The 14,005-nt window shown below is 37.1% G+C and overlaps 1 protein-coding gene across 3 annotated transcripts in view; it reads left to right on the top strand.

The window, feature by feature from the left end:
* The first annotated feature begins 515 nt into the window (after positions 1–515).
* Positions 516–14,005, top strand: part of taf2 (TAF2 RNA polymerase II, TATA box binding protein (TBP)-associated factor) — a 36,736-nt gene continuing 23,246 nt past the window's right edge. For all 3 annotated transcript variants that reach the window (XM_052146438.1, XM_052146437.1, XM_052146436.1), the window contains exons 1-10: positions 516–809; positions 929–983; positions 3,103–3,263; positions 3,850–3,968; positions 6,710–6,851; positions 7,009–7,240; positions 8,251–8,435; positions 8,602–8,715; positions 13,088–13,187; positions 13,331–13,416. In XM_052146438.1, the coding sequence (XP_052002398.1) occupies positions 760–809; positions 929–983; positions 3,103–3,263; positions 3,850–3,968; positions 6,710–6,851; positions 7,009–7,240; positions 8,251–8,435; positions 8,602–8,715; positions 13,088–13,187; positions 13,331–13,416 (1,244 nt within the window). In that variant the 5' untranslated portion in view covers positions 516–759. The remainder of the gene's footprint in view (positions 810–928; positions 984–3,102; positions 3,264–3,849; positions 3,969–6,709; positions 6,852–7,008; positions 7,241–8,250; positions 8,436–8,601; positions 8,716–13,087; positions 13,188–13,330; positions 13,417–14,005) is intronic.

Below are 14,005 nucleotides of genomic sequence, written 5' to 3'. Positions count from 1 at the left end.
TATTACACATGTACAAAATTGTGATAGGCATATAGTACATTTGCAAGCAAAAAAAAAAAATACAAACATTCTTTTTACATTTAAAAAGAAATTTAATTGACACAATTGTCATCTTTCAAGAGTGTCATTATTCAGGTGTCCTGACCTTATTGTTTGTTACTTTTTTCAGTACTGGTCAGTGTGGACCAATCACAAAAGTTTTGATTAATGAATGAAAACGTAAAATATTCATAGTAATATTAAAAATAACAATAGGTAATGATAATAATCATATAGAGATTTCCATTTGTATGTCAGGTACCAATTAATATATGTAAAATATTATACATTTTGGTCTGCACATATCTTGAATAATTGAAAATACGTCTTTAGATGAAAGGGGCTCAATGCAGAATTCGGCCTATCTGAGCCGATAAGCGCCCCCTTCAGGTCGACACTCTCAACCAAAATCTCCTGACGCTCACTAAACATCCGGGACACTTTAGCGCGGGAGGGGGAAAGGTTACAAACAAGATGGCCGAACACACGTAGCGTGAGAGTGGTGTTGCCGCCAACACTAGAGGATTTTACGGAATTTTTAACATTTCAAGGTCGTTTTGAAAATCAAAACATGACAAAATGGCCTACAGTGATGCTTGAGCAAGAAAGGTCTTGTCTTTTCTTACAAAAAAGGAACACAACAACGGATTTCATGAAGCTGATCTGAAATACCGCCTGTCATCTGTTCGAAGCGTTCGAGTGAATCAACTGAAGATCAGCATGAACCGCAAGAAAGACAAGGGCTTTGAGAGCCCTAGACCATATAAACTATAAGTATCACAATACACTCCTCTCACTGCATGCATGCTTATATGTTTACAAAGCACGATTATAAATGATGCAAGTGTGCCACTGCATGGATTTAACACACAGCTGTTTATCTCTTTACGACCCATCAGGTTGTCTGCATAAACAACATCAACTTTCAGAGGAAGTCTGTCATTGTAAGTTGTTACTTTGTATGATTTGTACAATTATTTGTTTCGAAGGAATTGGTAGACTTTGAAATCCCTGACGTGATGTGAGCTGATTTTTATATTGTGGTTTATTGTGCAGAAAGCTAAAGAGGAAGTTAATACATGGAAAATTGGTAAAACTTTTAGTAATAACATTGTTACATTGTGTAATGCTTAATAGATCAATATTGGATATACGCTGGTGGCCAAATGTTTGGAATAATGTACAGATTTGGCTATTTTGGAAGGAAATTGTTATTTTAATTCACCAAAGTGGCATTCAACTGATCTCAAAATATAGTCATGACATTACTGGTTTAAATTACAGCACCATCACTATTTGAAAAAAGTCATTTTTGATCAAATCTAGACAGCCCCCATTTCCAGCAGCCTTCACTCCAACACCTTATCCTTGAGTAATCTTGCTAAATTGATCATTTGGTACTAGAACATTTCTTGCCATTATATCAAACATAGTTGAAAGATATTTGGTTTGTTAAATTAATCTTAAAATTGTCTTTGTGTTTGTTTTTGAGTTGCTACAGTATGCAATGGACTGACATATCTTAAGGTCAATATTTGGTCAAAAATGGCAAAAAAGAAACCGCTTTCTCTAGAAACTCATCAGTCAATCATTGTTTTGAGGAATGAAGGCTATACAATGCTTGAATTTGCCAATAAACTGAAGATTTCATAGAAAAGTGTACACTATAGTCTTCAAAGACAAAGGACAACTGACTCTTACAAGGACAGAAAGAGATGTGGAAGACCAGTACAACTAAACAAGAGGATATGTACATCGGAGTCTCTAGTTTGAGAAATAGACACCTCAAATGTCCTCCGCTGACAGCTTCATTGAATTCTACCTGCTCAACACCAGTTTCATGTACAACAGTAAAGAGAAGACTCAGGGGTGTAGCCTTATACTTTTGAAACAGAAAAACTAAATGAAAAGGTTAGAGTGGGCAAAGAAACACAGACATTGGACAACGGATAATTGGAAAAGAGTGTTATGGATCTTAACCCCATTGAGCTGTTGTGGGATTAGCTAGACTGTAAGGTGTGTGAGAAGTGCCCGACCTATGACAAGTGCTACAGGAAGTGTGGGGTGAAATGTCACCTGTGTATCTGGACAAACTGACAGCTAGAATGCCAAGGATCTGCAAAGCTGTCATTGCTGTGTGGAGGATTTTTTTATATGAACTCTTTTAGAAGTTTTGATTTTTTTTTTTTCAATTTGTAATAGCAATTTTTCATGTTATTGATGTCCTGACTATATATAGTGATCAGCTGAATGCCACTTTGGTGAATAAAAGTACCAATTTCTTTCCATAAGAACAAAATCTGTACATTCCAAACTTTTGGCCGCCAGTGTACATAATTAGTTAAAAGTGTCGTTAAACTTTGATTCATACATATTCATGTTTGAATGTACATGAGTAACTGATAAGTTAAGCATTATATCATATTTGCTAATGACTTATTAATAAAGGTTGTCGAGCAGCAGTAGTGATTGGAGACCAAAAATATGGCATACATATTCCAGAACAGAGCTCTATCTTCACAGCTGAGGCCAGAGCGCTGCTACTGGCACTGGAAAACATTGAGCAGGGCCAAGGAATAAACTTTTTAATTGCTACAGAGTCAAAGTCTTACCTTCAAGCACTTGAATCCATGGAGACTGATCACCCCATTTTCATAATCATCTTGACTAAAATACATCGATTACTGAAGAAGGACTTCAACATCATCCTCTGTTGGGTGCCGGGGCATATAGGAAATGAAAAAAGCAGATACAGCTGCAAAAGGGGCATTAAACTTGGAGATCTCAATGTCTGATACCACCCTCTGACCTCAGGCCATTATTAAACTCGTATATCACCAATAAGTAGCAATCAGAATGGAATGAGTGCGGCAGCAATAAATTATTCAAAATAAACCCAGTATAATCCCCTAATATAAAAAAAAGGTTGTCGAAGGTACTATAAAGTGTTACCAAAACTAAAATCTTTCCTCGTTTGCTGATATCGGCTTTGAGAAAAATAGGTTGAAAATAACTCTTAAATGCTTAATTATATTTGTATGGACTTTTCCCTCATCTCAATAGGGTTATGTGGAACTGACTATCTTTCCTACAGTGGTAAACCTGAACCGCATTAAACTAAACAGCAAACAGTGCCGAATCTACAGGGTCAGAGTGAATGAGCTTGAGGCTCCATTCATTTACAACGACCCCACGCTGGAGGTCTGCCATCATGAGTCCAAACAGTAAGTGAAGCTTTATTTCATTTTCTTTTTAACAAAAATATTTGCAATTATGAGTGATTTAATCCAGTAAGAAGTATAGTCAGAGTGAAGGAAAACGTTATTGAACTGCTTGAAACAGATGAGATGAAAAATAAAATTATCTATCTACAGTGCTTACAATAGGTCTCATTTAAGATTTTTCTAATTCAGGGGTTTTCAAAGTGGGGTTTGGGGTTTTTGAAAACCCCTGATCTAATTCACAACATATGGAATCAATGGCTTTGAGAGTGAATGTAAATGTATTATCCAAGCAAAAAACGAAAACAGAAAAAACAAACAAACAGCAAGTACATGCCAGCAAGTAGATTCACCACATTTGCAATGGTGCAAAGGGCTGGAGAAGAGAATAAGATAACAGGAATGATAACAAAAGAATAAGCAGCCTCTATAACAAGTAAATTCACAGCTGGAGAAATGATATATGTTGGCGTCACAGATGTAATCATTTTGCTATATCCTTTTCACTTGTGTTCTTCCCCAAGCAACTTAAATAACAACAAGGATTTATTTAGCTTGAAGAAATCTTTTTTTTTCATGTGCTTTACAGGAGGAACCTGAACTATTTTTCTAGTGCTTGCACAGCAGCAGTCAGTGCTGTGGACCCAGACGCTGGGAATGGAGAGCTTTCCATTAAAGTCCCATCAGAACTCTGGAAGCAGGGAGATGGTGAGTAGATCGACCAGCACTGAATAGTGTTTGATTCTAATGGCATTAACCATTTCTATTCATGACAAAACTTTTTGTACTTGCAAGAAAATGCACACTGTTTTTGCAATAATTACATGCAGAGTATAATGACAACAGCAGTGACAACTTAGTATCAAAATAATTACAACGTTAAGAGCTGTAAATTCTATGTCCCTCATAAGCTAAAAAATAATGATAAAAAAATGGACTTTCAGTGTTTTAAAGCTACACTAGGCAATATTTTTCCAAACCATGTACTTGACTCGATTCACTATGGTAAGTATATAATAATTGTTTGTTTTAGAGCAGTCAGGATGGATTTGGTGGGAAATTGCATAATTCTGTCGGTCTTCCATGCATGTTTAAGTTATGTCCTTAAAGAAAAGAAGGTCCAGCTATACAGCACATGTAAATGTGTGGAGAAAGGCGTGGTAGTAGTTTGAAGCTGAAAGCTTGTAGCCACAACAAATGTGCAACATTGACCATGGATCATTCAAAAAGGCAACCAGTCAGAGAAATCACCCGTTTTCAAAATAAAAACGAACCGAGAAGAGTCTGAGAGCCAGTAATAATAAAACACAAAACAACATTGGATTGGCTTTTCAGATGTGGCGACAAATGCAAGAAATCAGAGGATTAAAAACAGACACAGAGATGTCATTTTTCTTGCTTGACAGGTAAGATATTTTATTGGACCGATAGTTAACCAGGTAGCTTTCTTAACACGGTACTTCGTTAGGTAACGTTAGCCACTCTAATGGGACATTTTATCATGGATTGTGGTACTGTAGTGCTTTCAATTTCGAGGAAGGACAACTGGAAAAAAATTACTTTATGCTGGTAACAATGCCAATCTCTAAACCAGTTACTGCCTTAGCAGGGCTCCAGACTAAAAAAAAAAATACTTTGGAGCCATTGGCTCCTGAACTAAAACATTAAGGATCCAAATGGCTGTTTTTAGTCACCAAATCACAGAATTGCTTGGTTTAAATAAACAGTATATATAGTTAAGATAAGTTTGCATTCCCTTTTGTCTCATCAGTGTTCACACCCCTTTCATAATTTATACAAATATGAGACATAAAGTACTCCAGTGGTTTAATCCATATCTTCAGAAGTGATATGATAGGTGTGGGTGAGAAACAGATGATAGAAATTCTCCTGCCTGCTCAGTCAATCTCCGCTTTAACTTTCAGTCATCTTGTGTTTTTGTAATTCAAATTTCTTTCATGCATATCGCCTCCTACTGGGCAGGGAGAAGAATTTCTAGCATAAAATCACTTAAATATTAATCTGTTTCTCACCCACACCTATCATATTACTTCTGAAGATATGGATTAAACCACTGGAGTCTTATGGAGTACTTTAATTATGCCTTTATGTGCTTTTTGGAGTGTCAAAATGTTGACATCTATTGACTTGGCTTGTCTGGACCTACAGAGCTGAAATATTCTTCAAAAAATTTAAATTTTTGTTCTGCAGAAGAAAGTAAGTCACACATCTGGAATGGTATGAGGGTGAGTAAATGATGAGAATTTTCTTTTTTGGGTGAACTAATCCTCAAAGTCCCTCAATTGTGTCAAAAGCTGGATCTCAGATATAAGTAAATAAGCAATAAATAAACGTATTGCTTGAAAATATTGCCTTCTAACAATGGACCAGACAAAGAGACTATAATAGTGAAAATTGAACGAAATCCCAGCTGCAGTTTATTCTGCTACTCCGATCCCAAACAATAATTACCAGAAGTTTAAAAAAGCTACATAAGCGGGACTTTTAATTATAAAGAGGCCTGAAATACACACAGGACTCTTATTTTGAAATGTCCGCCCTACCAGTTGTGAACTCACTGACGGTTGATTTGCTGAGAAAGTGAATCTGATTCACACTGTTAACCTGAGCTTCTGAGTTCAAATCCTCAGTTCTTTTCGGGTGATTCATGAAAAAGATCTGGTTAAAAAAAAAAAGAGTCATTTGTTCACGACTCTCTTGCGCTGAGTTTGTTGATGCGTGTGGTGCAGCGAGCTCATCAGAAACAGAACGGATGAAAAGTGGTGCGAGACACGCTGGTGCTCTAAAAATGTATTCAATAACTCACAAGATGATATCTGACAGAACCGCATATGAATGCACACAACCCGACTGTCGCCAGTCGTGACTAGAATTTAAATAATTGTCGCAATTATTTTTGCTAGCATTTGCGACGATTTTAGTGGCAGTCTGGAGCCACGTTTAGTCTATTTGTCAGCTAGTTAACTTATAATAGTTTCCACCATTTGACTTTACTTGATTTGTCTAGGAATCTTTATTTCTAATGTCAGCGTTGCCTAACTATGTAACATTATTTATTTTGAAACAATTGTTTTCAACGTAAAATCAACAGTGGAAAATAAGCGACTTACTTGCTAATAGGACGTATTTTTCAGAAATACATTTTTTCATTGTTTTATTTTTTGAGGGGAAGCAAGATTTATTGTCATTAGTTGCATTTGCTTTGATAAGATAATCACCTGTAACCGTGGTTACATTGGTTCTCCTCAAACCATCAAATTCATCCGTGTTGGAGAGCAGAGCCAAAGCCCAGCTCATGTAATTACCAAAACAATATTGTTCCTTAAGTAAATTGCAGTTCTATGCTTCATAACAATTGCAAAAGTTACAAAATGTAGCTTTAATAACATGCTTTTAATAACCGTCTGTCTGTTGGTGCTTGTGTGCAGAGATGAAAGTTCTGAAGGTGTACATTGAGTTCTCACTGGATCAGCCGAAGGGTGGACTGCATTTTGTTGTACCTGACGTGGAAGGAAGTATGGCAGAAAGAGCAGCACACGTCTTCTCCTTCGGCAACCAGAATTCCACACGGTAAGCTGCAGATGTGGTATGGAAATCCAATGTTATGTTTTTCCCATTATTGCTGTTAAATATATACTAAACAAAACACTGCTTTTGGTTGATTTTGAATGTGTTAAGTCTGTGTGTGGAAAAAGGACCCTCAAAATCTCTAAACCTCTTGTACTAGGTTCTGGTTTCCATGTGTTGACTCCTACTCAGAGCTGTGTACATGGAAGCTGGAGTTCACAGTGGATGCATCTATGGTGGCAGTGTCCTGTGGGGATCTCATGGAGACAGTTTATACCCATGACATGCGCAAGAAGACCTTCCACTACATACTGCCCATCCCCACTGCAGCCCCTAACATCTCTCTGGCTGTGGGGCCCTTTGAGATTCTGGTGGACCCCTACATGCATGAGGTGTGTAAGAGGAAATCTGATTATAGTTTAGGAATTAGGATGAGTTCACAGAATGGATAAAATAGGAAAAAAGACGTGTCTGTTTTTTTCATCAAATGTTACTTTCACAGTTGGCCACTAGATGGTGGTGTGCAATTTCCAAGGGTGTTTTCAGAATAGGAGCTGCCTTCTGCATATGATTTTAAGAAAATTGCATGTGATGCTTCAGAATGGAATAATAAAGCCACACTGTTTTCAAATGACCTCAGTATGTTACATTTTTACACCAACAAGAGGTGTCTATGCATTACAATGCAGAAATTGATTTTACAATCTTGATTTGTTCCTAACTTTAAGAATTAGGCTATGTTCAGAATCTGATGTTTTCTGGCAGACTGTCCGCACTATTAATTGCAAGTGATCAAATCAGATTTGTGCGTTCAGACATAACCAACTGATCTGCATGGGTTGCTTTGGTAACGATGTAGGCGTACACACATGACGATGCTTTCAAAACAAATGCAGGGAAAATGGAGGCGCATCATCTCGCTCTCCAAATATGCGCCCTGTCCAGTCACGGTGCAGAACTCCTCCGTCGCTCAAGAAAAACTCTGTGACGGAGGAGTCTGGTAAATATTGCGATGTTCCATGCAGCAGTCACCGATTTAAGTCATCGTTGTGTGTCGTATTAAGAGCGGCCAAAGCATCCGGACTGAGAAAAATCAGATTTCAATTGCATTTGAAACCACCTCCAGATGTGATTTGAATCAGATTCGGAAAAATCAGTTTTCATGTGTTTTTTTTGCTGTCCAGACTATGAAAAACTCATCTGGATACTGGGTCGTTAAGATTATGTGAGTTTTTTTCCTGAAATGGAAATATTAGTCTAGCTACTTGTAGTGTTGCGAAACAGTATTCCAAAAAGTATTATCTGGTTGTATACTAGTTAACATACTACCCTGGTTGAACGCCCCATGTTCAGGCATTGTTTATAGTAAATACATACATTTCCTTCATATATGCTTTCACAGGTGACTCATTTTTGCCTGCCTCAGCTCCTACCTTTGCTGAAACACAGCATGTCCTACCTGCATGAGATCTTTGAATTTTATGAGGAGATCCTCACCTGTCGTTACCCGTATTCCTGCTTCAAGACGGTCTTTGTCGACGAGGCTTATGTGCAGGTCTCATCATATGCGTCCATGAGTATTTTCAGGTAATTTTGTAATTGGCTGTTTATATTTTCTTCTGAAGATTTTAATACAAGATTCTGGGCATTCAATAATTGAAATATGCAAGGCTTTGTTAACCAATTCTAGAATATGATTTGATGTTCTGTTAGATTTGCTTATGATTTTGTGTATGTGGCGGTCTCTTCTCAGTACCAACCTCCTGCACAGTGGTTTGATCATAGATCAGACCCCTCTCACCAGGCGCTGTCTGGCTCAAGCTCTGGCCCAGCAGTTCTTTGGCTGCTTCATCTCTCGAATGTCCTGGTAAGTGGGGAGAGGTGGTGCTGCCTAGAAGCTAAAGTTGTGAGCTGGTAACTGAAAAGTTGTAGGCAGGGTCCAGCGTTACTTATTGCCACACCTGACAATTGCAGGTAAACTGGTCCTAAATGTTTGTTAATAATGACCATACAAATGTACTTTTTATCCTTATGTCGGTGGGATTATTTAGCTGTTTTTTTCTTTGCATAGGCCTAGTGTTCTCATATGACACTCGTCAATGCACCTGTCAAAAAACATAGACCCATTGTAATTGTTACTCATATTTTTGATTGCAGTGAATATTTCACATATTTACCACATAAAAAGCATTCTAGATAAGCTTCTAATAGTACATTTTTTGCAAGTCACGATTATGTAATTTTTAGTTGACCGTTACTCGAACGATTCCAATTAGATTATCATTGCTAATCTTTTTTTATTTTTTTTTATTTCCTTGACATTCTGTGGCAATTTTTGTCTGGGCTTATGTGTTGTTATTGGGTTCGGTCATTTGTATGGATATTACTTATGGTGTAAATTAGGGATGGGCAATGAGTAGAGATGGGAAAATGAGTAATCGATTATTTGACATTTGTAATTTAAGTTACTTAAATTTCATTTAAATTAACTTTCAACCTTAGAACCCGTTTTTCCTTTGAAAAATGAGCACAATGCATAAACAACATATAGATTAAAAAATGACAAAAAAAACCAAACAAAAGTACATCATATAACGACAGAATGTACTATTAATGTACCAGAACTATTCCTCTAAAAACGTCATGCATTAACCATTGAGTTGCAATGGCAAGATTTACGCTGGTGAGAGAAGCAGTTTCATTGTTGTGCATGGAAAATCAAATTGCAATATTCAAGAAGTGTTTTTACTGGAATGTTTAAAGCTGGGTGAGTCCTCAATTAATAGATTACTCGTGCACATCCCTAGAGTAAATGCATGCATTTAATTGTCTCATTCATTCTCACATAAGAATAACAGATTCAACATGTCTCTATTTCTAACCACATTAAAACATTCTAAAAATGCAAGCACGGAACTAAAACCTGCATTCAATTAAATAATATAGGACCTTTTTGTAATCGTGTGTACAGATGCCGCTGGCCTGCGCAAAGTCCTCTGCTGGGGCTTGCATTTATATAAATGATGGTTTTTCAACTCGTGGTTGATATTTCACTTGTCACCATAAAAGAATGCAAATTACTTAAAGGAATAGTTTACCCAAAAATTAAAATTCTTTCATCATTTACTCCCCCTCATGGCATCCCAGACTTTTTCTTCTGCAGAACAGAAATTAAGATTTTTAGAAGACTATTTCAACTCTGTAGGTCCATACAAAGCAAGTGAATGAGTGCCAAATTTGTTAAGCTACAAAATACATAAAGGCTGCATGAAAGAAATCCATACAGGTGAAACTCGAAAAATTAGAATATCGTGCAAAAGTTCATTAATTTCAGTAATTCAACTTAAAAGGTGAAACTGATATATTATATAGACTCATTACAAGCAAAGTAAGATATTTCAAGCCTTTATTTGATATAATTTTGATGATTATGGCTTACAGCTTATGAAAACCCCAAATTCAGAATCTCAGAAAATTAGAATATTGTGAAAAGGTTCAGTATTGTAGGCTCAAAGTGTCACACTCTAATCAGCTAAACACCTGCAAAGGGTTCCTGAGCCTTTAAATGGTCTCTCAGTCTGGTTCAGTTGAATTCACAATCATGGGGAAGACTGCTGACCTGACAGTTGTGCAGAAAACCATCATTGACACCCTCCACAAGGAGGGAAAGCCTCAAAAGGTAATTGCAAAAGAAGTTGGATGTTCTCAAAGTGCTGTATCAAAGCACATTAATAGAAAGTTAAGTGGAAGGGAAAAGTGTGGAAGAAAAAGGTGCACAAGCAACAGGGATGACCGTAGCCTGGAGAGGATTGTCAGGAAAAGGCCATTCAAATGTGTGGGGGAGCTTCACAAGGAGTGGACTGAGGCTGGAGTTACAGCATCAAGAGCCACCACACACAGACGGGTCCTGGACATGGGCTTCAAATGTCAAACGTCTTACCTGGGCTAAAGAAAAAAGAACTGGTCTGTTGCTCAGTGGTCCAAAGTCCTCTTTTGTGATGAGAGCAAATTTTGCATCTCATTTGGAAACCAAGGTCCCAGAGTCTGGAGGAAGAATGGAGAGGCACACAATCCAAGATGCTTGAAGTCCAGTGTGAAGTTTCCACAGTCTGTGTTGGTTTGGGGAGCCATGTCATCGGCTGGTGTTGGTCCACTGTGCTTTATTAAGTCCAGAGTCAACGCAGCCGTCTACCGGGACATTTTAGAGCACTTCATGCTTCCATCAGCAGACAAGCTTTATGGAGATGCTGACTTCATTTTCCAGCAGGACTTGGCACCTGCCCACACTGCCAAAAGTACCAAAACCTGGTTCAATGACCATGGTATTACTGTGCTTGATTGGCCAGCAAACTCGCCTGACCTGAACCCCATAGAGAATCTATGGGGCATTGCCAAGAGAAAGATGAGAGACATGAGACCAAACAATGCAGAAGAGCTGAAGGCCTCTATTGAAGCATCTTGGTCTTCCATAACACCTCAGCAGTGCTACAGGCTGATAGCATCCATGCCACGCCGCATTGAGGCAGTAATTAATGCAAAAGGGGCCCAAACCAAGTACTGAGTACATATGCATGATTATACTTTTCAGAGGGCCGACATTTCTGTATTTAAAATCCTTTTTTTTTAATTGATTTCATGTAATATTCTAATTTTCTGAGATTCTGAATTTGGGGTTTTCATAAGCTGTAAGCCATAATCATCAAAATTATATCAAATAAAGGCTTGAAATATCTTACTTTGCTTGTAATGAGTCTATATAATATATTAGTTTCACCTTTTAAGTTGAATTACTGAAATTAATGAACTTTTGCACGATATTCTAATTTTTCGAGTTTCACCTGTATGTCTCCAGTGGTTTAATCCATGCCTTAGGAAGTGATATGATAGGTGTGGGTGAGAAACAGATTCATATTTAAGTGCTTTTTTACTGTCAATCTCCACTTTCACATTCTTCTTGTGTTTTTGGTGATTCAAATTCGTTGTGCTTATTGCCACCTACTGGGCAGGGAGGAGAATGTCTAGTAAAAATATTAATTTGTTTCTCACCCACACTTATCCTATCACTTCTTAAGATATGGATTTTACTACTCGAGTCATATGGATTACTTTTATGCAGCCTTTTTGTTCTTTTTTGGCCCTTCAAAGTTCTGGCCACAATTAATTTGCATTGTATGAACCTACAGAGCTGAAATATTCTTCTAAAAATATTTATTTGTGTTCTACAGAAGAAAGAAAATCATACACACCTGGGATTGCATGAGGGGCTGTAAATGATGAGAAGTTTCATTTTTTTGGTGAACTATCCATTTTAACCACTTTGGTTAAACAACCCTTTTTTCCATTGCTTAGTTATAATCTGTTGCTCTTTCTATTTATTGTTTTGAGCTGTGTAGGTGCCTTTTAGGTAGTGTGATTATACAGTTGTGTTATACATTTTTAATTTTTCCTTTTCTTTAAAACAAAGAACACAGTGTGAAAAACATGTGGGTGTGATTGTGGATTGTGCTCTGGCAATAGTCACTGCATTAGCGTTGTGTTCTATCATTGTCAGTCAAGCTCAATAAATACTTTTTTTTTAATTTTGTTTCTCTCTTTCTGTTGTGTGTCATAAGGACAATTCCTCTCCTCTTATTGGCGTTTAAACTAAAATGGTGTGCATGCATGTGTTTGAACGAGAGAGTGGGTGGTCTGAAGATGTAGTGCATTATCCAACACTTTGATTACCTCTTACAGTGGACCCCCTTGTGTGCTAAGTGTCTGCAATCCAAATCAGATGTGGAGGCTTGTATAGCAGACTTTATTTATTTGGGTTTATATGGGCCCCAACTGGATAATCGAACCAACTTTGAAATGGAGAACAGTCACCTGCCTACAATTAATGGTGCTGTTTAATGCCGTTCAACCCTGTAATTGAAGACAGTACGTTTAGAGAGGACGGTCTCCAGCACTGCCAGTGAAATCCATTCAAACAGACTCACTCCTGTCTGTTCTAGACCAGGTCATGAGCTCAGACCACAACTACTCTTTAAAAACAAAATGTGTCCATTTTGTATATTGCATTTAGGGGTCATGTCATTGAAGAAAACCTCTTTTGCCATTGTTACTCTATGAAAGGTACAGCATTGTTAAATCAAGGACTTTCTGAAGAAAGTGAAATGTGATAAGAAGAGCTAGATCTGAACACAGACCAGTGGACTTTGGATCTCAACGGTGCAAATCTTGTGTATTTGTATTTGCAGGTCTGATGAGTGGGTTTTAAAGGGAATATCAGGATACATTTATGGCCTCTACCTGAAGAAAACTTTTGGAGTCAATGAGTACCGTCACTGGATCAAGCAGGTATAGTGTTAAGCTTGTAAACTGAAATATCATACATTTGTTTAGGGTTATATATTAAAACATAAATTAGTGATCTTTTCAAAAAGAAAGACTTCAGTTGTATGTGTGCAAATGCCAGTCTCTGTGTTTTTCCTGGCCCACAGGAACTGGACAAGATTGTGGACTATGAGCTAAAGATCGGTGGAGTCTTGCTGCATCCCACCTTCTCAGGAGGAAAGGAAAAAGACAAGTATGACTTCAAAAGTCACTTAAATTACAGTTCCATCATTTGTCTGCGAGAATTTGAAATTAACCATTCTCTATTCATACGTTTTATAATATGTCAAACAGTGTTACTGCAAAAAAGTAATTAATTACTAATCACTAATTACATTGTCTATGTTGTAATTAAATGACTGTACTAATTACTGAAAGTAATTGCATTACTCATTACTAATTACTACTTAAAATCTGTATCAACCATGACCAGATGGACAATATATACAAAACTCTTCTTTCATTATTGAGTTCTTTAAATTTGAGTCAAACTTGGAACAGGTTAGCCTATAAAGCATGGCTTTAGTAAACCATTTTTAATAAAAAATGTCAACAAATTATATAAACTGTGTTAACGAGTTACCAAAAACTAAAGCAAGTGCTTGACTAAGCTATAATAAAACTGCAGTTATTTCAACAACACAGTTGCTAGAGAGCATGTGTATGCATTTGACAAAAGTATGAGATCAAGTTATGCAGATAAAATTATCAATTTATAAAATCACATAGAATAGTGAAAATAACCTCTCAGTCCACCAAGGAAATTTCTCCTAAGATATCTG

Source organism: Xyrauchen texanus, chromosome 17 (genome assembly GCF_025860055.1).
Source record: "Xyrauchen texanus isolate HMW12.3.18 chromosome 17, RBS_HiC_50CHRs, whole genome shotgun sequence".
NCBI lineage: Eukaryota > Metazoa > Chordata > Actinopteri > Cypriniformes > Catostomidae > Xyrauchen > Xyrauchen texanus.
Note: the sequence above shows the minus strand (reverse complement) of the source record. Positions and strands in the feature narration are given on the sequence as shown.